Source organism: Cherax quadricarinatus, chromosome 55, assembly GCF_038502225.1.
Source record: "Cherax quadricarinatus isolate ZL_2023a chromosome 55, ASM3850222v1, whole genome shotgun sequence".
Classification (NCBI taxonomy): domain Eukaryota; kingdom Metazoa; phylum Arthropoda; class Malacostraca; order Decapoda; family Parastacidae; genus Cherax; species Cherax quadricarinatus.
In genome coordinates, this window is record NC_091346.1 from 23,014,835 (window position 1) to 23,039,009 (window position 24,175).

The 24,175-nt window shown below is 37.1% G+C and overlaps 1 protein-coding gene across 5 annotated transcripts in view; it reads left to right on the top strand.

Moving 5' to 3' along the window:
- The first annotated feature begins 6,305 nt into the window (after nt 1-6,305).
- LOC128698989 (ubiquitin domain-containing protein 2) overlaps nt 6,306-24,175 on the top strand; it is a 44,390-nt gene continuing 26,520 nt past the window's right edge. For 2 of the 5 annotated variants that reach the window (XM_053791489.2, XM_053791490.2), the window contains exon 1: nt 6,308-6,511. In XM_053791489.2, the coding sequence (XP_053647464.1) occupies nt 6,430-6,511 (82 nt within the window). In that variant the 5' untranslated portion in view covers nt 6,308-6,429. Of the gene's footprint in view, nt 6,512-24,175 lie in introns of all 5 variants that reach the window. The other 3 variants (XM_070096933.1, XM_053791492.2, XM_053791491.2) reach the window with 3 other exon arrangements.

Here is a 24,175-nt window from a genome sequence, read left to right on the forward strand (position 1 = left end):
CGACCTCGATGTTGAATTAGAAGTTTCTCTGTGATGTAGCATTTACAAAAGAGGGTCTGTTCGACCTTTAAATTTTTACATAATTTGATGAAAGTTAAGACACTTGTGCAACATCTGGTTATCTTTATTGTAGACGTCTACAATAAAGATAACCAGATGTTGCACAAGTGTCTTAACTTTCATCTTGTCGGTACTGTATACCTGTCTTGCACTACATAATTTGAGTTCAGACCGGCGTGAGCCATGTTGGTTTCTATCTTCTGGGAAATGTTAAGTTATTTTAGTACAAAAGGATTAAATAACTGAAATAGTTTTGAAAGGAAAGGGATTAATTTATTAAACCTCAGAAAAAAAGCCTGGCTTTGTCTTTAATTTCCCAAATTAATATTTTAAATAAACTATTTTCTGTTTAGGATTTTGAGGGCCGGAGTGGTCTTGATGAGATGTTGATAATTTTGACGATAACAATTAAAGTGAGAAGGAGGTATAAAATTACGAAGATGGTGAGAGGAGATGAAGGAGACGAATAGATAAAACTAGTTGATAGGTTAGTTAAGTTAATTTTGTTTTCGAAAATTAAGAATAGGAGAATTGAAGAATTTTGATGGAAGAAGTATTGGGTCTAAGAGAATTAAAGGTAAGGACAAAGCAAAAGAGAATAGAACTAGTAAACTAGATTTTAGGTGGATTTTGAAAGCTTCATTGGACGCTATTGAAGAAACGTAGATGTATAGAATTAATATACCTCCTAGGAAAATTAGGAACAAGATGTAGGAGAATCAGAAAGATAGATTGAAAAGTCCTGATAAAATACAAATAAGAATGATTTGTCTAAGGAGAATTAATCCTAGGGAGAGAGGGTGGGTTAAGGTTGTGAATAAAATGTCTAGTCTTAAGGTGAGTGGGATTATGAAATATAAGATATTATACAATCAATGGTATAAAGTTTTAGGAAACAATTTCGTCTTTGGTTTACAAAACCAAAATTTTTTTAAACTACCAAAACTTGGAGAATTTAAAAAGTTTAGAGCAAAACGTCGGGTTATGGGACCGAAGATATAAAATGAATTATTTTAAATCGTGTTGTGAAGTGCTTATTAGACATTTGGTTAGTTTAGTTATTTTTATTGCTTACAACATTGATTTTTGTTATACTCAGTTTAGTGAGATTAGGTTCTGGTGTTACATATGTGGTTGAATGAGAGATTTTTCTTTAAATTCCTCTTCTATTGCAGCAACCTTGATTTATGATTAAGGTCTTTGTTTTTAGGAGTTGTTTTATTTATTCCTTCTATAGTAATGTATTATAGAAGGGATTATATAAGTGGAGATAAAAGGTACAGTCGATTTATATATCTAGTTTTTGGTTTTGTTTTATCTATAGGGGCTTTGATTATTAGGACTAATTTAATTAGAATTCTTTTAGGTTGGGATGGGTTAGGATTGATTTTTTATGTTGGTGATTTACTATCAGAATGATAAGTCTGCTAATGCGGGTATGTTGATAGTATTGTCAAATCGGGTTGGGGATGTAGGAATTTCATTGGGGATTTCTTTGTTATTTATATTGGGAGGTTGGAATTTTGTTTTTTATGGGAAATATTTAAGTGAAGATTTTTTACTGATAAAATTTTTTGTATGTGTTGCTGCTATAACCAAGAGGGCTCAAATTCCGTTTTCAGCTTGGCTCCCAGCAGCCATAGCTGCTCCTACACCTGTTTCACCTTTGGTACATTCTTCTGCTTTAGTGACAGCTGGTATTTATATTTTAATTCGATTTTGTAGGGCTTACCTGGAGTTTACCTGGAGAGAGTTCCGGGGGTCAACGCCCCCGCGGCCCGGTCTGTGACCAGGCCTCATGGTGGATCAGGGCCTGATCAACCAGGCTGTTACTGCAATCCAACGTACGAACCACAGCCCGGCTGGTCAGGTACGGACTTCAGGTGCTTGTCCAGTGCCTGCTTGAAGACAGCCATGGATAATTCATGTGCTTTTTTTTCATTTATTAACCCATGCTTTGTTTAAAGCGTTGTTGTTTATGTGTGCTGGCATGGTAATTCACAGAGTTAAAGAGTACCAAGGTATTCGAAATATAGATAGATTGGTAATGTGTTTACCTTTAACTAGAGTTTGTATAAATTTAGCTAATTTAGCTTTGTGTGGTATGCCTTTTTTGGCCTGGTTTTATTCTAAGGATTTGATTTTAGAAGTGCCATTGATGAGGGAAATTAATGTTTTTAGGTTATTTTTATATATGTTAAGTACCGGTTTGACTGTGTGTTACACGTTCCGATTGATTTACTATAGTTTGAGATGTTTCCCTAATATAGGATCTATAATGTCTATTAGGGAGAGGCATAGGATAATATTAAGAGGGATTATAGTATTAAGGATTGGGGCTGTAGTAGGTGGTTCTGTTTTGGCTTGAATTGTCTTTCCAGAGTCTTATATAATTTGTCTGAGGATTTTATTTAAAGTTTTGGCTTTGTTAATGAGAGGTATTGGGGCCCTTTTGGGTTATGTATTTAACATAATGAGGGTAGGATCGCGTCTTAAATCTGTAAGGTTATTCTTATATTGTATTTATAGGGTCTATATTATTTATACCTATTTTGTCGACATCCAGAGTATCACGTTGAAAATTTGGAGTAGGAGATATTTTTTTTTTAAGTCAGGGATAAAGGTTGATCAGAGTATTTTGGGGGTGAGGGAGGATTTTATGGGCTAGCGACAGGTTCTAGGTATTTACAGTTTAGACAAGAGAATATAGTTATAGTTTATATAAAAGGATTTTTGTTTGAATTATTATTGTTTTTTATTTTTATTTAATTACTTATATATTTTAAATAAGAATTTTGCATTGAAGCTGCAAAGGTGGTTTATTTACCTGTAATATTTTTAGAAGAAAAAAAATCTTCAGCTTTACATTGAAAATGTAATATGTTTTATACATTATAAAAAAGAGAAGTGAACGGAATTTAACCGCTCGAGAGATAAGATAGAAGTTTTTTCACTGGAAATTAAATCTTCATCAGAGTACAAAACAAATTCTGGCCACAAAATAGAGCGAAACACCAACGTCAAAGACCTGGGAGTGATCATGTCGGAGGATCTCACCTTCAAGGACCATAACATTGTATCAATCGCATCTGCTAGAAAAATGACAGGATGGATAATGAGAACCTTCAAAACTAGGGAGGCCAAGCCCATGATGACACTCTTCAGGTCACTTGTTCTATCTAGGCTGGAATATTGCTGCACACTAATAGCACCTTTCAAGGCAGGTGAAATTGCTGACCTAGAAAATGTACAGAGAACCTTCACGGCGCGCATAACGGAGATAAAACACCTCAATTACTGGGAGCGCTTGAGGTTCCTGAACCTGTATTCCCTGGAACGCAGGCGGGAGAGATACATGATTATATACACCTGGAAAATCCTAGAGGGACTAGTACCGAACTTGCACACGAAAATCACTCACTACGAAAGCAAAAGACTTGGCAGACGATGCAACATCCCCCCAATGAAAAGCAGGGGTGTCACTAGCACGTTAAGAGACCATACAATAAATGTCAGGGGCCCGAGACTGTTCAACTGCCTCCCAGCACACATAAGGGGGACTACCAACAGACCCCTGGCAGTCTTCAAGCTGGCACTGGACATGCACCTAAAGTCGGTTCCTGACCAGCCGGGCTGTGGCTCGTACGTTGGTTTGCGTGCAGCCAGCAGTAACAGCCTGGTTGATCAGGCTCTGATCCACCAGGAGGCCTGGTCACAGACCGGGCCGCGGGGGCGTTGACCCCCGGAACTCTCTCCAGGTAAACTGGCAGAATTCTCTTTGACAGGAAAGAACAATTTAAATTTTATCATTAACAGTGATAGGCCTCTAATTTGGCTTCTGGCAAAAAATTTGAGGTATATAACCAAGATTTAGGCCGAAACTAAACGCAAATTTTCGCATTCTAATTTGAAAAAGGTTTAAAAAACACTTTATGAATGCAAATCATATGCCATTGTTGACTACATTACCAGTTGGATCATTCTAAGGTTCCTTTATATCATTCATAATATAAACCAAAAAGAAGAATTAAAAGAAAGAATAATCCTGTGAATCTTCAGAAGAAAATATTTGTGAAAGGGGAAATAGAAGCCAGAGGAAGAATAAGTGTAATTTCTACATTAAAGATTAAGATGACAGCAATAAGAACCGTAGAGAAAAAGGTAGTCGAGCCCAGGTTTTAGGATCAAACCCACATTCAAATGGGGATATTTTTACTCGGTCAAGAATGGTTTGTTTGTGATAAAACTGATGATGGAAGTATAATCAAGGCTGTTATAATGTTAAAAAATAATTAAGTTAATGGTTAGAATTATTTTTTCTAAAAATATTAGACTCTAGATGGAAGCTAGACGTACATATTATACTAAAAAATTATCTTCCTCATCAGTAAATAAAAACAATAAAGGAAAAGTCAGACTACATCAACAAAGTGTCAATACCATGCTGCCGCCTCAAATCCAAAATGACGATTGTTGTGGCATTTGTAGAGACGATATAAACAAACTGTTAGGAAGTTTCAATAATTACGTGAACACCATGGAACCCGGTAGCTACAAAACAGGTAGTACCATAGATTGAGTCTGCAATAGAAAAAGATGCTTCGAAGTATTCATATGCTTGAAGAGAGGTAAAGTAGATCCCTAGAAGAATGGTTCTAAACTTTGTTAAGATTTCGTTCGGATTTTCAACCCCGCAGGGTTAGCCACCCAGGATAACCCAAGAAAGGCAATGCGTCATCGAGGACTGTCTGTCTTACCATACCCCGGTCGGGATTGAACCCGCGGTCATAGTCTCAAAACTCCAGCCCGTCGCGTTAGCCACTAGACCAGCTAGCCACAATAAGATTCATCCAACTAGGTATATTTCTACACCATAGGAAGGTTAGCACAGGCACCACTGTGACCACAAATGCAAGTTTTTACAGACGAATCTCCAGCTAGCGTGGCCGTGACGAACTCTATGACCGCGGGTTCAATCCCGGCCGGGGGTATGGTTTGTTTGCAATCGTGTCATTACGATTTCTTGAGTCACTGTCTTTTTTTCCATTGGGGTCCTTAATCTTGCCCTCCAGGATGCAACCCACACCAGTCGACTAACACCCAGATATCTACTTGCTGCTAGGTGAACATTATTATTATTATAATCAAGGGGAAGCGCTAAACCCGTACGATTATACAGCGCCTGTGAGGGGGTGTGGAAGGTATTCAGGCTTAATTCGGGGAACTAGAGCACAAATCCAATTCCCTAGATCAAGAGCCCCTCACCAGCATCAAGAAAGCTTCCTTGAGGGGTGCTAGGTGAACAGGTAAGGAAACGTCGAAATGTTTCTACCCCGCCGGGAATCGAACCCGGGTCCTCCGTGTGTAAAGCGAAAGCTTTGCCAGCCAGGACATCGCGTTTATTTTTCTGATTTTGTTCAATAATTACATTAGCTGCTCGAAATTTTATTATATACATATTCAACAATATTAAATGGACTATGCAATAGAGACAGTTGAATTTTGGTCCTATGGCAAAAAAAAAAAAAAACTTATTTTTGGTAATCAAATGTAACTAACTTAACCTAGAATTTAACTCAAAGTCTATGTCAGGCCACGTTAGGTTGTATTTTTGGGGGTTTACCAAACAAAGCAGCTTCTTTCCCATAGTAACTATAATTAGGTACAGGTACACATGAATATAATTATTATACAAAATAACACATGTAATAAGATCACAGTAAACAGTAACATATGTGTAAATTAAGAATACCCCCAAAAAAGTCAGTGACTTATTTCCATTGGGACCGCAGATGTCTTCATTGCACAACCTACTTAATGTTACAAATACAAATAACTTATTTCTTCTCTTCTGTATACAGACATTGTAGTTTACATGTAATAGAACATTGTTAGGCACAAAAGAAAGCTACTACTAGCATGCGGTGCATTTCGGGAGAATTTACATAATGATCCGTATTTATCTGAACAGCTAAAGTAAACATTACCTGCAAATTTGCAGCTAAACAAACTAAAACTACATTGATAATAAACAAGACCATAAAAATAGTACAAATACATAAATATGGAATCGTAAACTTGTTCCAATATTTTTTCTATAGTCATAATTATAAACATAGGCTATAATTCGGTACAAATTAATATCTCGTCACTTCTATAATGTATCTTAATTTAATTGAGTTTATTTGGTAGTGCGGTTGCCCACTCAGAGGTAAAAATATAGGCTTGAAGATAGTTTTGTAAAGAGGGAAGTGTAGGAGAGTGAGGGCAGTCGTAACATTGCTGGTCATCTGTCAGATGGTTGCTGCCGGAGCTGGCTAGTAAGATGTTATTACTGCTGTGTGGTGGCTTGAGTGAGGACTGGGCAAGATGGGGGGTTGTGTAGGCACGGCCAGGGAGGGCTCAACCTCCAGCCGCACCTCCTCTGCTGAAGGATCCACTTCTGTCAGAGGTGGGTCACTGCTGCTTCAACCTTCAACCTTTATTCTTGAGATTCTCACAGTTTGTAAGCTCTCTCATAAAGCTTTTATATATGTAGTGCGTCTTCTTAAGTGCCATTGAAAGACCCATCCAGAATGAAATAAAATGTAAAAAAAAAAAAAAAAGGCCTTGGAAATTAGTCATTTTGGCTCTTGAATTTGTAAGTGTCCAGAATATCTTGCTGCTAATTTTGTCAAGGTTGAGAACTAAAGTAATCATAGTACTAGGGGGAGAGAACACAACTTTGTAGTAGCCACAGTCAGTGGCCAGGCTTCAAACACCTTTTATTGTACAGCAATCGCTGTATAGCCCTTGTGGCTTAGCGCTTCTTTTTTATTCTAATAATAATAATATTGTACAGCAATAAAGGAATGGAACAGACTGCCTGCACATGTCAGAGACAGTCATAGCATGAACCAGTTCAAGAAGAATGCCAAAAAGTACCTAATGAATGTAGTGACAAAGGGAGGAGAATGATTTTCTATTTTTTTTATTTTTTTAGCTAACACGCATGTAAATGTAAATAAATCTTTTTACCTTATTCCTAGTATATATTCTTTATAGTGTGGTAATAAGATATCTCCTTAATAGTATAATAATCGGTTATTATCTACTTTATAGTATAATAATAAGGTATTAAAAAGACCCCAATAAAAATAAGTCACTGACTTTCTTGGGTTATCCTAGGTTCTCTATACATAAGCTTCTATGTCTGATAATGTGTAACTATTTGTGTATACCTGAATAAACTTACTAATTTAGGTACAGGTATACATAAATACAATTATCACAGTGTAAATTACCTAGGATAACAAAACAAGTCAAAGTGAATTTATTTCGATTGCAGTCGTTGATTTCAACTGGATCCAAGGTGATTTACACTATGTATGGTAATTGTACTTACGTGTACCTCTGCCTAAATAAACTTACTCAGAGTATATATATACTCAATTTTAGGTGAATCTCTTCAATTGCATTTGCAAAAAAAAAAAAAAAATACGAATATTCATTAGCTTTATAAGAGCTTACTGTACAGAAGGATCCCAATGGGAATTAGTCACTTCGACTTTTTTGGGTTATCCTAGGTAATTTTCATATTACAGTATGATAATTTGTGTAACTGTATTTGTGTAATTGTACCTATATACACTTATAATTTTATGTACTCTTCTTGAGTTAATACCTTCAGTTAGGATACACATTTATTGGGTATATATGCTCCTATATTCATCATCTAAACCTGACTCCTTGCACTTACTCCTATTGTGTGAAGTAATTTTATATTTAGGCTTTGCACGATAATATATGAAAAATCCCTCCAGGGAGGTTCCTTGATTCTGGTAAGGGGTTCTTGATCCAAGGAATTAGACATGCCCTTTTTTTCTTTGGATTGACTTTAAATGCCTCCCATTCCCCATATTACTGTATGACCCCTACAAGTTTATCACTCCTCTATGAATGTAATAATAATGACCTTTCCACAATATTAAATGCTTGTATGTACACTACTTCTAAGTGTTAATGTCTCTAGTGAATATGTCTATACCTCTGAGTATAAATACTGTGTGTATGTATGGCTATAGCCATCTGACCCATACAGGTTTATAACTAGTTTTTAATATAACAGTAACAATAATAAGTTTATTGAGGCACAGGTACACACAAATACAGTTACACAATGGTTTTGAGGGCTCATGTTATGGGCAGATAAACAAAAAATGTTTTCCTTTGTCCAAGGAATTGGATCTATCTTCCCCTTGCATTGAACCTGATTACCTCTCATTACCACTGTAACTTGTTCAGCTATCAAGATTTTGCAGCTTAGTCCCAGGATCCATTATGTGCCTCTCTAATCTTTTGACTGTTGCCCACAAATGGGTATGGGGTGTATAATAAAGATATTAAACTGACTAAAACTAACCTTTTATTCTCCAGCAGCTGTTATGATGCCTATGAGTTTAGTGCTTCCCAGTGTCAATGATAGTCCATTAGAGGTATACTGTTTTTTTGCAGTGTTAGCTAATATTGTACCTTTACAGTAAATGTACCTCTTGTGTACCTTTGTCCAGATGTGTATACTTCTACTGAGTACATACATATACTTGTATCCACTGCTTAACTGACTCCTTGCATGTAGTGCTGTATGACCCAAAACAGTTTAGTGTTGGTCAAATAGCTTCAGCCAATATGTTGGTCAAATAGGCTGAAGCTATTTGACCAACAGTCAGGTGACTAGACATGTCACGTTTATTTATTTTCAATTTCCTTATTTTATATTAAATAAAAATTTTTGTAGGTTGACTTAAATCTATTAACTGGCTGGTACTTGATTGCCAAATAAATACCTTTTAATAAACTCTTTATTACTAGGCTGCCTTGCACATTAAACTATTAATTTCAGATTTTTTTGTTCTTGGGTTAAATCTTAATTCATACTGGTTATTAAGATCTATTTGCCTGGTCACAGACTGGGCCGTGGGGGCATTGACCCCCGGAACTCTCTCCAGGTAAACAATGACATCAAGAATGTTTTAATTGCAAAACTAGATTAATCCTTTGACTGTTTCGGTCGTATATATACGTCTTACGCGCCACTGTTTCTGACGTATTTATATGCGTAAATTCTAGTGGCTTCAAATCAAGCAGGAGAAAGCTGGTAGGCCCACGTGTGAGAGAATGGGTCTGTGTGGTCAGTGTGCACCACATAAAAAAAATCCTGCAGCACGCAGTGCGTAATGAGAAAAAAAACTGACCGTTTTTTGGGATTAAAATGCCAACTTTGAGGTGTATTTTCGTATAGTATTTATCGTTGTATTCTCATTTTCATGGTCTCAGGTGATAAAATGGAAAACACATTACAGAAATAGAGATGATTTTGATTACTCTCACGATGAAAACGACCTTGAAATTGAGCTCAAAGTAGCGGAAATGCTCGATTTTTACCAATGTTCAGGAGTAAGCACATCGCACCACACGTCCAGTACACTTCAACTGGGGAGTCTAATATTCTTTCACTAGTGCACTGATATTATTTATACCATTTTTACAATAATGCAGTAGTCTGCATAACAGTAAATTTTTTATTTTTTCTATGAATAAAAAATCAAAATAGAAAGCAATAGTAATATAAGAGGGGCCTAGAGACGTGACTGATGAACAGAGGATATGTTATTTTAGTGCCAAGAATGTCTACACTGTTTATTCTGGACCGTATTTTGAAATTGGCATTTTTTTTAATTTGTGTGAAATTGGCCAAATTGCCAATTTCTGATCACTTTACTGGGTAGTTCAAATCGGTAAATGGGTGGTTTCTTGTACTCAACTGATAGAAAAAATGGAGTTCTAAAGAAATAGCTATGAGTTTGGTCAACTGGAACAACGGAATTCCAAAAACAGGGCTCAAAGTCGGCGAAATCGCCGATGCATATATGTCGCCAAGACCTCTAACTTCGCGGGACTATAATTCCGTGAGTTTTCAACCAAATTTCGTACTTTGTGTCATTACCATCGGGAAAAGATTCTCTTATCATTTCATAGGAATTTTTTTTTTTTCCCAAAAAATTTATCAACATAGAACGATAGTTTCAGAAAGGGGCTTGCGAAAGTCAAAGGGTTAAACTTCATATACGTTAAAGGTAAGTAAATTATTATTTGGACTTTGCATACATATCGGCACATAAAAAGTATATTATGTAGATGTAACCTAGGATTGGTGCGTCTTTATTTAAGCTGAGTAGGCATGTTAAAGTTTTTAGTCATCTATTATACAGTAAATACTTATGCAAAAGTTAACCTATTGCACCTTAATAAAACAAAACACTAACTCTTATCCACTGGGGTCCTTGTGTTATATAGTTACAGTGGAACCTCAAAAATCAAACGTATCAAATATCGAACGTTTCGAAAATAAGAACATTTTTTCGGACAAGCTGTGTCCCAATTATCGAGCGTTCCTCTAATTTCTGACCGCCAGGTACGGGACCTGTCCGCTGGCCCGCTCTGTCCGCGTCCCCGCGCAGGCACCGTGAGCAGTCTAGCTTTGTTTATGCTTGAGTGAACACTAACCTGCGCTCTCATTCACACATTTTACGATTATTTCGTTGTGTTTAGTGCTTGTGGGACTGTGAAATAAGCTGCCATGGGCCCAAAGAAACTTGCTAGTGGTACCCCTGTGGTAAAGAAAGTGAGAAACACCATAGATGTGAAGAAGGAAATAATACAGAAGTGTGAGATGGGAGTGAGACTTGTTGAGCTTGCCAGGATGTACAGAGGACTGTGGACAGTTATTTTGTGAGACAGAAACAGACGACTGTGGACAGTTATTTTGTGAGACAGAAACAGACGACTGTGGAGTTATTTTGCGAGACAGAAACAGACGACTGTGGAGTTATTTTGTGAGACAGACGATTGTGGACAGTTATTTTGTGAGACAGAAACAGACAACTGTGGATAGTTATTTTGTGAGACAGAAACAGAGGACTGTAGACAGTTATTTTGTGAGACTGGGGTCCAATGACTCTCAAGCTGGTCCTAGTGGCATTACAATACAGAGAAGGGAAGCAACCCCAGAGAGGGCTTTGATACCGGAAGTCCTCATGGAGGGGGATTCTCCTTCTAAACAATAACCCCAACTCCCTCTCTCCTCCTCCCTATCTTCCAGATGCCATCACCAATCGTCAATGAAGGTAAGTAAAAATGTTATTTTATATTACTATACATAATTAAAGACTATAGCATTTGTTGTGTGTATGTAAAACTGTAATTAATCTCTATAAAATGTAATTTTTTTTTTGTGAATATTTTTGCGTTTTTGGAACGGATTAATTGTATTTCCATTATTTCTTATGGGAAATATTGCTTCAAATTTCAGACTTTTCGAATTTAGAACTAACTCCTGGAACGGATTAAGTTTGATTTTTGAGGTTCCACTATATATACTTGTTGTATCGAGATTCCATGGTGTTGCTGTGCCAGACAAGTAATATTAGATCAAAGTTATAGTTTACTGACTAGTATTTTCTGATTGAAAATTTTTGGTATGCAGGTGAAGTCTCTCAATTATATATTAAACCAGGTGCTGCATGTTTTCCTCATCAATTTGTCAGTGTTTCATACCTTTGATCTAAGGAAGAGCTTTAAAATAGGTCCCAGAACTTAAAAAAAAAAAAAAAAAAAAAAAAAAAATGGGCAGGGGGGGGGGGGGTTGCTATGAAAGGTGGAAAATTCGAGCTGATGTGAGGAAACTAAGAATACAGTGCCATACAAAGGGCATAACAGGATATGAGAGACTTGATAAAGTTTTAGAAACTAGGATAACATGAAGGCACATATAAATTAAGAAAAACTGAACCCAGAGCTTATACAGTACTGGGAAGTTGTTCCTAATGTAGTGGCAGACAAATGAAATAAATTAAAACAGGAGATAGTTAGTGCTTCAAACACAAGAAATTTACAAAAAATGTGAAGATAAAGATAGGGACACCATGAGCATAGCTCTGCTCCCTTGCCTACAAATAAAAGCAAAACAGTAAAATTTCATGTTTTTCACTTATATTTTATCAGTCTTGGTTTAGTACCCTTATTTTCAGCCATTTTTTCCTGATAAAACCCCCTCTCTGTTATATTCATTGATACAGTTTATACATTAGAGATATTTCTCCATATACTATACAGTGAAAGTTAACTTTAATCTCTGTTTTTCAAGATTATGTATGCCAGCTAGACCATGTTAGGCAGCTTCTACTTGTGTGCATCCATTCTAATTTGTGTATTTGTTAAGCCTATTTTTAAAGCTACCTAATATGCTTGCTTCACTGGCACTGCTTTAGAGTTTGTTTCATTCATTTCAAAATCAGTGCTTTTCCATATCCTTTCAAAATCTAAGATTATACCATTTAAATTCATCACTCCAAGTTTCGGCCATAATTCGTTCCAGAAGGCTGTTCAAGTGCCGTTACTGAACGAATTTGTTCCCATAAGGAATAACGTAAATTAGGTTAGTCCGTTTCAGACCCCCAAAAATACACTTACAAAAGCACTTACAATAATACACTTGAATAATTGTTTGAGTTGGGAGCTGTACGAAACTTGGGGTACCACTGTACCCTTGCAATATTTCCTAATTTAAACATATCAGTCATGTGCACAGTTGAATTAATATTAACAAGTCACATGCTTTAAATAGGTGTTAACCCTTTATCGGGCAGGCCCATAGGAGGATTGACAACTTGTGTAATTGCAAGAATTGCCATAGCAGTTCCAACTGTCTTAACTACTGTACTACATTGTTTGTAATTGTTAAGTATATTTTGGAAGAGGTTATATGTATATGTATGTACTTGTGGACAAAATGCTAATTGAGGCTATCAGAAAATTACCATGCAGTTTTATAAATGCCAGAAAACAAAAATACAGTACTCCTACTGTTGCGGTTTTATTCTTACAAGTTGAAGAAAGTGTATTCAAAAAGCATATCTCAATACATGTATAGGGATCTGCCAGCCCTCATAACGTTAGGGTAATTTCCTGTGTTTGATAGGTTAGGTAAGGATTTTTTTAGGTAAGGTAAAAATATTCTGCTGTATTTGGCTTGAATCTACCTCCTCCACCTAATGTAAATAATGCTGAATAGCCTTCATGGGTTTAGTCATTCTCTGTATATAATATCCTCATCAGAATAAGTGCTTCATGGATAATACAATAAATCCTTGATTTAATGAACTAACAAGTAGATGAGATTGTTTTGCCATGTTCGTAACTGTAATAGACAATTCTGTAATCAACAAATATTGTTCATTATTTCTATATCAGTTAACCCAGCAGATTTTGTCCCATATTTCTGAAGTCCTACATAGAGGGTTTACTTCTGTTCAGTCATGATTCATCAGTTTAACTTACAACCTAAATGACCCAGGTTCAATTCTGGCGAGGCAAGATATATGGGCAAATCTCCTAACACCTACAGACCCTGTCCATTTAACAATAAATAGATACCTAGGAGGTAGTCATTTTCAGTCTCTCATCTTAGGGGGACAAAAAAGACATTTGAATGTCATTTGTTAAATTTCATAATTGGCATTTCATTTGGTTTACATGATTTTTTATACCAGCAACTTATAGAATCTTTTAAGCCAAGCAGAACATTGTCATATATAAAGTTTTCCGCACTGCATAAGTGTCACCTTTGTTCCAATTTGTCAGTATTTATGTACTATTACAGTTGCATCCTAGGGGAGGACTTTAGGGCTCCAATGGAAGTAAGGTTAGGTTAGGTAAGATTTGTCTGGAAACAAGGACAGCTGTTTCCTGACGTGGGTCTTAGTCATATGATGACCCACCACTGGAGCTTTTGGTCATCTGACTGAGGCCTTCTGCTGGCTTACTGGTCCACCTCTTTAACAGTTATGCTTTTGTTTATTATCATTTCAAAGTGGAAGTAAGCCATGTCATTGGGCTTAGATTGAGTTATCGTGGGTTATTAATCCTTTAAGACTGTTAATAAGCTGAGTAAAATCATTGTTTACAACATAGGTACAATAACTCACTGAAGTAGTCTAAGTTGTCATAACATGTCACTTTTGTGTGCAGGTACAGTAATGTATCCATTATAAATGTTATATATTGACTACATTACATGCAGTATAGTACGTATTGTTCAACTGTGAATGCAAGTATGCATATAACTGTTATAAGAATGATGCACAATATAGAAATTGTAAGGCTGTCGTAAGTAAACCTCCTAATTTTGTGTATAATCACTATTATGATACAGTATGAATACAGATATAATGTGTTTTGGTCACTTCACAAACCAAGATTAAAAGATTAAAAAATATTAAAGATTTTATTTCTTTGCAAATGTTACAATGTGCAATTACAATTTTGATTTGTTAAGTACAAAGAAAGCCATTATCATGCAGGGGCATTTTGGGCAAACTAATCCTAGTACATAATAACTACTTAAGTCTAGACAAGATAAGAATGGTTAACTTTGTAATACTAAATCTTAATTTTATCTTAATACTAATGCGAGGTAGTCAGGGTAGAGGTTTATAGCACATCAGTCTGACAATATATATTTACCTCCTATAGTTTAAGCTACTTTCCACGTATATTCCATTGGATTTACTCTTAATTTAATGATTGCAAAAGTCTTATCTTTTAGAATGAATTTTTAATTGAGAGATTTATGGTCCGAGAAGATGGTACCTAATTGGCTAATTAACCAGTTCGAGCGCCTCATAGTAACGTAACCAGGGTCTGCCATACCTCGAATCGGCCAATGTGATCTCAATATTCTTTAGACGTGGTATTATTATCATCATAATACAGTATTGCTAACATTAATCTCTATTGGGGCATAAATCTAAATGGAAACAAAGAATGTAAAGATTCCCATAAGAAATAAGAAATAAATTAATTGTGCCAAGAATGCCTTAAGTATGAAAATTTTGAAATAAATGCTTAATTTAAAAACAAATGAAAAGGCTGACCAATTTATTGATATTAACTTTTATTAAGATCTGGTGATGATTTGGATATTGAGGAGGAAGCGAGGCTTCAAATCAAGCAGGAGAAAGCTGGTAGGCCCACATGTGAGAGAATGGTCCTGTGTGGTCAGTGTGCACCATATAAAAAAATCCTGGAGCATGCAGTGCATAATGAGAAAAAAAAACTCTGACCGTTTTTTTTTTTTATTAAAATGCCGACTTTGTGGTCTATTTTCGTATAGTATTTATTGTTGTATTCTCTTTTTATTGGTCTCATTTGGTAGAATGGAAAACATATTATAGAAATAGAGGTGATTTTGATTGATTTTACTATAAAAAGAACCTGGAAATGGAGCTCAAATAAGGGAAATGTTTGATTTTTGCCAGTGTTCAAAAGTAAACAAATGATGTCATTGTCCAATAAATGTCCAACTAGCCATTCTAATATGCAGTCATGAAACCAATCAAAATCATCTCAATTTCTGTAATATGTTATCCATTCTATAAAATGAGACCAAGAAAACTAGAATACAACAATAAATACCATATGAAAATAGTGCAAAATCATTGTTTTATTCCAAAAAAACGGTCAAAGTTTTTTTTTCTCATTATGCACTGTGTGCTGCAGGATTTTTTTTATACTGTGCACACTGACCACATAGACCCATTCTTTCATATGTAGGCCTACCAGCTTTCTCCCACTCGATTTGAGGGCGCTAGAATTTAGGCATACTAGTACGTCAAAAACCCTGGGTCGTAAGCCGTACTAGTACGGCCGAAACCCTCAAAGGGTTAATAGACTAAAGGTTATAATATAATAGTATTTGGAAGAGTTACTTAAAACTGATTTGAAGTTGTATTAATATTGGTAGAATTACCAACTACAGTGGAACCTCAGTTTTTGTTTGCCCTGGTTTTTGTCGAATTTGGTTTTCGATGACTGTTTTTTTTTTTTTTTTTTTTTTTTTTTTTTTTTTTTTTCAAAATTTTGTTCTACTTTCTTTCATTGCCTCTGTGTCGTAGAGGTTCTTAAAAGGAGATATCGAGGGTTGAAGGTAGACACACTTGTTGGTTGGTAACGATATATTGTCAGACTGTGGTAATGGGAGATGGAGCCTAGCCTTGCCGTGCTCTAGCCTGGATGTCTATGCACCGACTGAGGAGGAGGCAGAGGTACGAACGTACACATGCGCATCTCGTGATGTCACACAGTCACAGGCCTAAAAGGGATCTTCTGTATAAACACATGGATGGTACTATGATCACAGTCACAGGCCTAAAAGGGATCTTCTATATAAACACATGGATGGTACTATGATATGCTATACAACACATATAAGGGGATCAGCAACTATGCTGACATCTGTTTTTGTTGGTCCGCCTGCCCGCCCCCACACAAAGCATCCCACGTGTTCTGAGTCGGTCTGGCTTTGTTTATCTGAAACATTTTGTAATAATCCATTGTTTTTTGTGCTTGTTTATTCAGTGCAACTGCTAAATAAGCCACCAAGGGGCCAAAGAAAGTTCCGAGTGCCAGCCCTTTCATAAAAAAGGCGAGAAACATGATAGAATATTGCCTTTGGGCAAGTCCATGGGGTTGGATGTGAGTGGCCAGGAGGTGGACGACCACAGGGAAGAGCTAACCACTGAAGAGCTGCAACACCTTTAATTGGAACAGCAGCAGACCACAGCTGAGAAAATTGCTTCAGAGGAGGAGGAAGAGAGAAGGGAGAATGTGCCTTCTTCAGTGATTAGGGACATGTGTGCAAAGTGGAGTGAGTTGTAAAGACTTGTGGAGAAATATTACCCTAACAAAGCTGTTGCTAGCCATGTCTACAACATGTTCAGTGACAATGCCTTGTCCCGTTTTAGGCAAATATTAGAGACACCAGAAACAGACCTCTGTAGACAGATTTTTTTGTGTGATGGGTCCAGTGCCAGTAAAAGACAAAGAAGGGAAGTGACCCTGGATAGAGACTTGATACCTGAAGTCCTCATAGAGGGGGATTCCCCTTCCAACCAATAACCTCTCCTCCTCCCTCTCCCCTCCTTGTGTCTTCCATACGCCAACAAGAGTCTTCAATAAGGGTAAAAGTGATATTAAATGTTCATTTATCTATTTCATTAGTCCTTTATATTTATTTCTCATTGTTTTCTGTATGGAAAAATATAGTTATTCTCTATAAAATGTATTTTTTGTTAATACTTTTGGGTGTGGAACGGATTAATTGGATTTACGTTATTTCTCATCGGAAATATTGCTTCAGTTTTTGTCATTCGGTTTTCGTCAGACTTTCTGGAACGAATTAATGACAAAAACCGAGGTTCCATTGTATGTTAAGTAAAAGGACACAAATGCAACTAATGTGACACTTTACTGTGGCAACGCTTCACTTTCCAGGAGTGATGATTGGCGGAATTTTGGTGTTGTACACAGGTGTTGTTTGAGTTATTATTCCTACATGCATTAATGTGTTCATTGAGGTGTGTTTTGAGGTTTCTTGCTGTTTCACCTACATAAATCCTGTCATAGCCTCCACAGGGTATAGTGTAAACCCATGCATTGACTGGTTCATGGTGCTTGGATTTTGTCCTGATTAGATCTTGTATTGAAGTGCTGGATGCAATGGTGACTCCAATGTTAGCTTGTGCTAATACTTTAGAAATGTTCAATGCAACCTTGCTGTTGGGAAGAATCATAGCTTTGTTATAATTAGTACTAGCATGAGCTACGACTAGAGTTGCCATTGCATCCAGCAGTTAAGTAAAGGATCTAACCAAGACAAAATCCAAGCACCATGAACCAGTTAATTCAGGGGTTTGCACTATACCCTGTGGAGGCTGTGACAGGATTTATGTAGGTGAAACAGCAAGAAACCTCGAAACACGCCTCAATGAACACATTAATGCATGTAGGATCAATAAATTAAACAACATCTGCGTACAATACCAAAATTCCACCAGTCATCTCGTGAAATTCAGGGATGCTCGATTAGTGATCGAAGAAGCTAATTTCCACAGACGCAAGTCCCTTGAATCAGCATTAATCACTGTTTCTAAAGCAAACAAAACAAAGGCAGCTTCTTCATCTGTGATGTCTTAGTGAGAATCCTCCTGAAAATAGTAAACCCTGCCATCACAGTCTCTCCTGTTAATAATACACAAACACATTACAGAGGAGGAACACTGAAACAGACCTTCTCAAATTTGACCTCCAACAGACATATTTGTCTAACCTATTTTTATGCTACCCAAGTAATAGCTTTTATAACCTTTTACTCATGTGCAAGTTGATTGTTCTACCATATTATATTACTACTACAACTAATATTACTACTACTACCACCACCACTAGTATTACACCTCACTCTAAGCCTATATATACTCTGTGTCCGTGTATTGTTTGTAACGGCTTGATGAAGCTCCTTGAGAGCGATACTTTGCCACAATAAAATGTCACATTTGTTGTACATATGTGTGTCCTTTTACTTAACTGATTAGAAGTTGTTTTGGTTGGTTTGGTTAGTATTGAGAGATGAGATGATTTTTAAGCATATCCCTAAATTTGTATGTAGTCAGGGGATCTTTAATTGGTTCAGGTAGTGAATTCCAGATCTTCGGGCCCTTTATGTGCATTGCATTTTTGCAGTGTGAGACTGACGTAAGGGATGTCGAAGAGTACCTTGTGCCTTGTATTGTGACTGAGAGTTCTGTTATAACTATCAAGGAGAAGTTTAAGTGGAGGGTTTATATTGGAGTTCAATGTTCTCTATATATGGTAGGCACAATAATACAAGTGTATGTCTTGTACATTTAGCAGGTTCAGGCTTTTGAAAAGTGGTGGGGTGTGCTATCTGGCACAGGAGTTGGTAATCATCCGCACAACAGCTTTTCGTTGGGTGAGGTGAGGTAGGGATATATTAAAGAGGGATGTAGGGTAAGGAGTGTCGTTTGGGGCACACAGTACTGTATTTTGGAAAGGATGCCTACTGATTTGGGATTTTCTTGGATATATGCTGGATGTGAGAATGAAATTTAAGATTACAGTCAAGGTGAAAACCTAGAAATTTACCCTCAGTGTGTCTTGTAATGGGGGAACCATTTTAACAAATCCATTAAATCTTCCACCTTCTCATCTATACTTAAGACAGCAAGGATTACCCCGAGCATCAAAGGAGGTGTTCCAACTGAATTGAACAACTATAGGCTTGTATCAAACTTGATCCTACTATCTAAAATCTCTGAAAAATTAATTCACAAACAAGTCTACTCCTACTTATTATCTCACAACATACTTAACCTCTGTCATTTTATATTTAGACCCCAAAAAAGTACTAACGATGCAGTTATACATATGCTTGAACTGATATATTTGGCACTCGAAAAAATGAAATTCCCCTGGGACTTTTCATAGACCTACGAAAAGCATTTGATACAGTTGACCGTGACCTATTGCACCTAAAACTTGAACATTATGGTGTCAGAGGACACCACTTAGCAATAGAAACCAGTATGTATACACAAATGGCATTAACTCCACTACACAATCTGTTCTTGTTGGAGTCCTTGACCCACTTTTCTCATTTACATCAGTGACCTCCCAAATGCATTTAAACTCCTTAAACCTGTTTTATTTGCAGATGACACTACTTATGTCTTCTCTCACCCAAACCCAACTATGTATACTAACAGACACTAAATGATGAACTACTAAAAATATCTACTTGGACGACCATCAACAAATTAATTCTCAATATAGACAAAACCTAATTCATGCTATTTGGAAACCGAACTTCAAATGGTTTGCCCATTTCAATACACACACTGCAAATTTCTAGGTCTCCACCTTGACTGCAATCTCAAATTCCAGACCCACATACAGCAAATATCCAAGAAAGTCTCCAAAACAGTAGGCATGTACCCCAAATGGCTCTTTTTGCTCCTTATCAATCTCTCATTTACCCACAGCAAATCACCTTAAACCTTTAATAACCCAACAAAAAATTGCAGTACAATTGATTACCAACTCCTGCACTAGACAGCACACTCCATCACTTTTTAAGTGCCTTAACTTGCATAATATACAAAACATCCACACTTATTATTGTACCTACTACACACACACGCAACATTATACTCAATATTAACCCTACTGTCAAAGTCGTCCTTGATAACTACAACAGAACACACAGGCATAACACAAGGCACAAATCATTTTTTTGATATCCCTCATGTCCATTTCTCCCTATGCAAAAATGCTATTCACATAAAGGGCCTGAAGATCTGGAATTCATTGCCAGAACACATTAAAGGGCCCCTGCCTGAAAATCAGTTTAAGACCTTACTTAGGAATCACATCACCCAAAATTAACCAGACAAACACTATACTTAACACCTACCAGTTACTCAAAAAAAACTACTAAATAATTTATGACTGCTCAGCTATTTAATCATTTACTTCAAACTTATAATTTTCAATTTCATTACATGTATTGTGTATCATGCTAGATGATTGCTCAACTATTTGATTATTACTTCAAACTTATAATTGTTTGAACTTCATTGTTTTAAATTGTGCTAAATTGTAATACAGTGGTACCTCGGGATATGAATATCTGAAAACTCAAACAATTATGTAAGTATATTTATGTAAGTGCTTTTGTAAGTGTATTTTTGGGAGTCTGAAACAGATTAATCTAATTTACATTATTCCTTATGAGAACAAATTCGTTTGGTATCGGCACTCGAACAGCCTTCTGGAACAAATTAAGTTTGTATCCCAAGGTACCACTGTATCATTGTAAATTGTGCTTAGCTATTTAATCATTACTTCAAACTTAAAATTGTTTCTACTTCATTGTTTTAAATTGTACTAAATTGTAATACTGTATTTTTTTTATATACTGTATCACAAATGTAGTTCTTCTCTACCGAACTTATTAAAGCCATATAGGGTGAACTAGTTGAATATTAAATTTTCTTGTATTCACTGTAACTTGCCTAATGACCATATGTACAATTACAGCACTGTTATTGCCTTATTAATCTTAAATTAGTCTTAAGCTTGCCCAGAATGCTCTGCATATAAAGGGGCTTTGGCATGTTCACCAAATTGCTACACTCCTTTCTACAAACTTTTTTTTTTTTTTTTTTTTTTCCAACAAGTCGCCATCTCCCACTGAGGCAGGGTGACCCAAAAAGAAAGAAAACCCCCAAAAAGAAAATACTTTCATCATCATTCAACACTTTCACCTCACTCACACATAATCACTGTTTTTGCAGAGGTGCTCAGAATACAACAGTTTAGAAGTATATATGTATAAAAATACACAATATATCATGTATCATGCTAAAATAAAATTGTTATTGTTATTGGATATTTAAGGCTCTGTTTCCAAACAGCATGAAGTGTGTGTTATCTGTGTTGAGAGCGAGTTTGTTGGTCATCATCCAAGTACGTACATATATACTATATGTATGTATTTTTAGCACTTCGTTATTTACAGTGTCTCTACGTATGCCAGTGTGTGCCATTTCATTTCGGTGAACTGATGTCAACAATGTGACATCATATTTGTCATGCCACCGAAATGCCTTGATGTCATTGGCAGCAAAGGCTTGCACCTCACCTCTGCGAGTGCCAGCGTCGGACCTTGGCATATGTTTACGATTACCACACTGTGCTACACACGTCTGTCAGGTTCACTCGCAAGAAATCACTGAGTATGGGGCTTGTGTACCAGTTATCAGTATATAATATATGCCCCTTACCAAGATATGGTTTCATCATTGTTCTAACCACATCACCAGAGATACCCAATAACTTCCTGGTATCTCTCAATGTATTACTGCCAGTGTACACAATGATATCCAAAATGCAGCCACTTTTGCAGTCACACAGTACAAATAACTTTATACCAAAGCGTTTCCTCTTGCTTGGTATGTATTGCTTGAATGAGAGTCTTCCTTTGAATAAAATCAAAGACTTGTCAATAACAAGCTTCCTGAAGGGATAAAAATACATGGAACACTTTTGTTTCAGGTATATAAACACATTTCTGATCTTATATAACCTGTTGCTTTTGTCAGGCCTTGTTTTGTCTGAAAGTGTAACATATGTAACAGTATCAGAAAACGATTCACACTTATAATGTCACTAAAACCTGGGGTTGAAATCAGGCGTTCTGTTGCCCAGTATGTGGTGACAGTGTGCTTATACACATGTGGCATGAGCATTATTGTGGCAAAAAACAGGTACATCTCTGCCACAGTTGTGTCCTTCCACTGGTGTAGTTGTGATCTTGGTCGAGAATTGTATTTGCCATGGTGTACTCATAGTATGTGTTGGTTTCCCTGACAATAATGTCCATCAGGGGTTCATCGAAGAATAACTGAAAGCATTCCAGTTCCGTAGCATTGTTCCCAAGTGTACACAATGGCCATATTCCACTTTGTGTTTCATCAAAGTCATGGGGACTGGGAACAAACTCGTCACCTTCCTGCCAGTCCCAGATGCGGTCTGGTGGTGGGTTCTGGATATTGAAACGCGGTTGTGGTTGTGCAGGTTGTGGGAGTGTGGGGTTGGGTGAGGCTGGTTGTAGTTGTGCAGAGTCAGCAGCGTCGGTAGTAGTGTGGCCCTCTGCTGGTGCCACATGACTCATGCCACCATCAATATCACCACCACCACCTGCTGCCTCACTCACATCATTCATACCCATTGTAACAATATCGTCATCTTCACTATCAGGTCGTGGTGTAGGGCCACAGGATGTGCTCCGAGATTTACTCCTTCCCCTTGGAACAGCATATGACACACTACCAGACCGCATGCCACGTCGTACATACTGCCGCTTCACTGGGGAATATTCACCCTCACTGTCGCAACTAGAACTGCTTTCAATAGTTTTGAAATCACTATCACTTTCATTGCTCACATCTGAGCCTTGTACACGGGCAAATACAGTGGTCCCTTGTTTTTCATAGTTAATCCGTTCCTGGAGTTCCTACTGTTAATGAAATCTACGATTTTCGAATCAATTTTCCCCATAAGAAATAATGTAAATACAATTAATCCGTTCCTGACACCCAAAAGTATTAAAACCAAAAAATTTTTTACATGAAATATACATGTAGTACATAAACAATACAATGGGAAATGATGAATGAAACAATACAATGGGAAATGATGAATGAAACAATAACAGCATAACATTTATCTTTATTGGAGATTCTTCTTAGTGTATGGGAGACTGGAGGAGGAGAGAGATTGGATTGTTTATAGTTTGGAAGGGGAATCCCCTTTCATCAACACCTCAGGTACCATTTGCTTTTCTGGGGTTGCTTCTCTTCTCTGTTTCTTAATGCCACTAGGACCACCTTGAGAGTCACTGGAGTCCTGTCTCGCAAAATAACTGTGGAGAGAGCTCTGTTTCTGGCGTCTCTTTAACACTTCCCTAAAATGGCCCAAGACTTTGTCACTGTACATGTTGCCAACCTGGCTTGCAACAACCTTGTCAGGGTGATGTTTCTCCATAAAGCTTTCCATCTTACCCCACATAGTAAAAATCTCTCTAATTTCTGAAGAAGGCACCTTCTTCCATCTCTCTTCCTCCTCCTCTGCAGCAAGATTCTGAGCTGCGATCTGTTGCTGTTCCTGCTGAAGCTCTTGCAGCTCCTCAGTGGTGAGCTCTTCGTTGTGGTCTTCCACCAATTCTTCCACATCCTCCAAACTCACATCCAACCCCATGGAACTTCCCAGTGCCACAATTGATTTAACAACAGACATAGGCTCATCAGGGTCAGTCCCAAACTCTTCAAAATCCCTCTTGTTGACACAATCTGGCCACAATTTTCTCCAAGCAGAGTTCAAAGTCCTGGTAGTCACTCCCTCCCAAGCCATACCTATAAGGGTTATGCAATGGAGGATGCTGAAGTGTTCTCTCCAAAATTCTCTTAGGGTCAAGTGAGTGTCTGTGGTCACACTCAAGCACCTGTGAAACATTGCTTTGGTGTAGAGTTTTTTAAAGTTTGCAGTGACCTGCTGGTCCATGGGCTGGAGGAGAGGAGTGGTATTCAGGGGCAAGAACTTTACTGTGATGAACCCAAACTCCTCGAGAATTAGGTCATCCAAGTTTGGAGGATGAGCA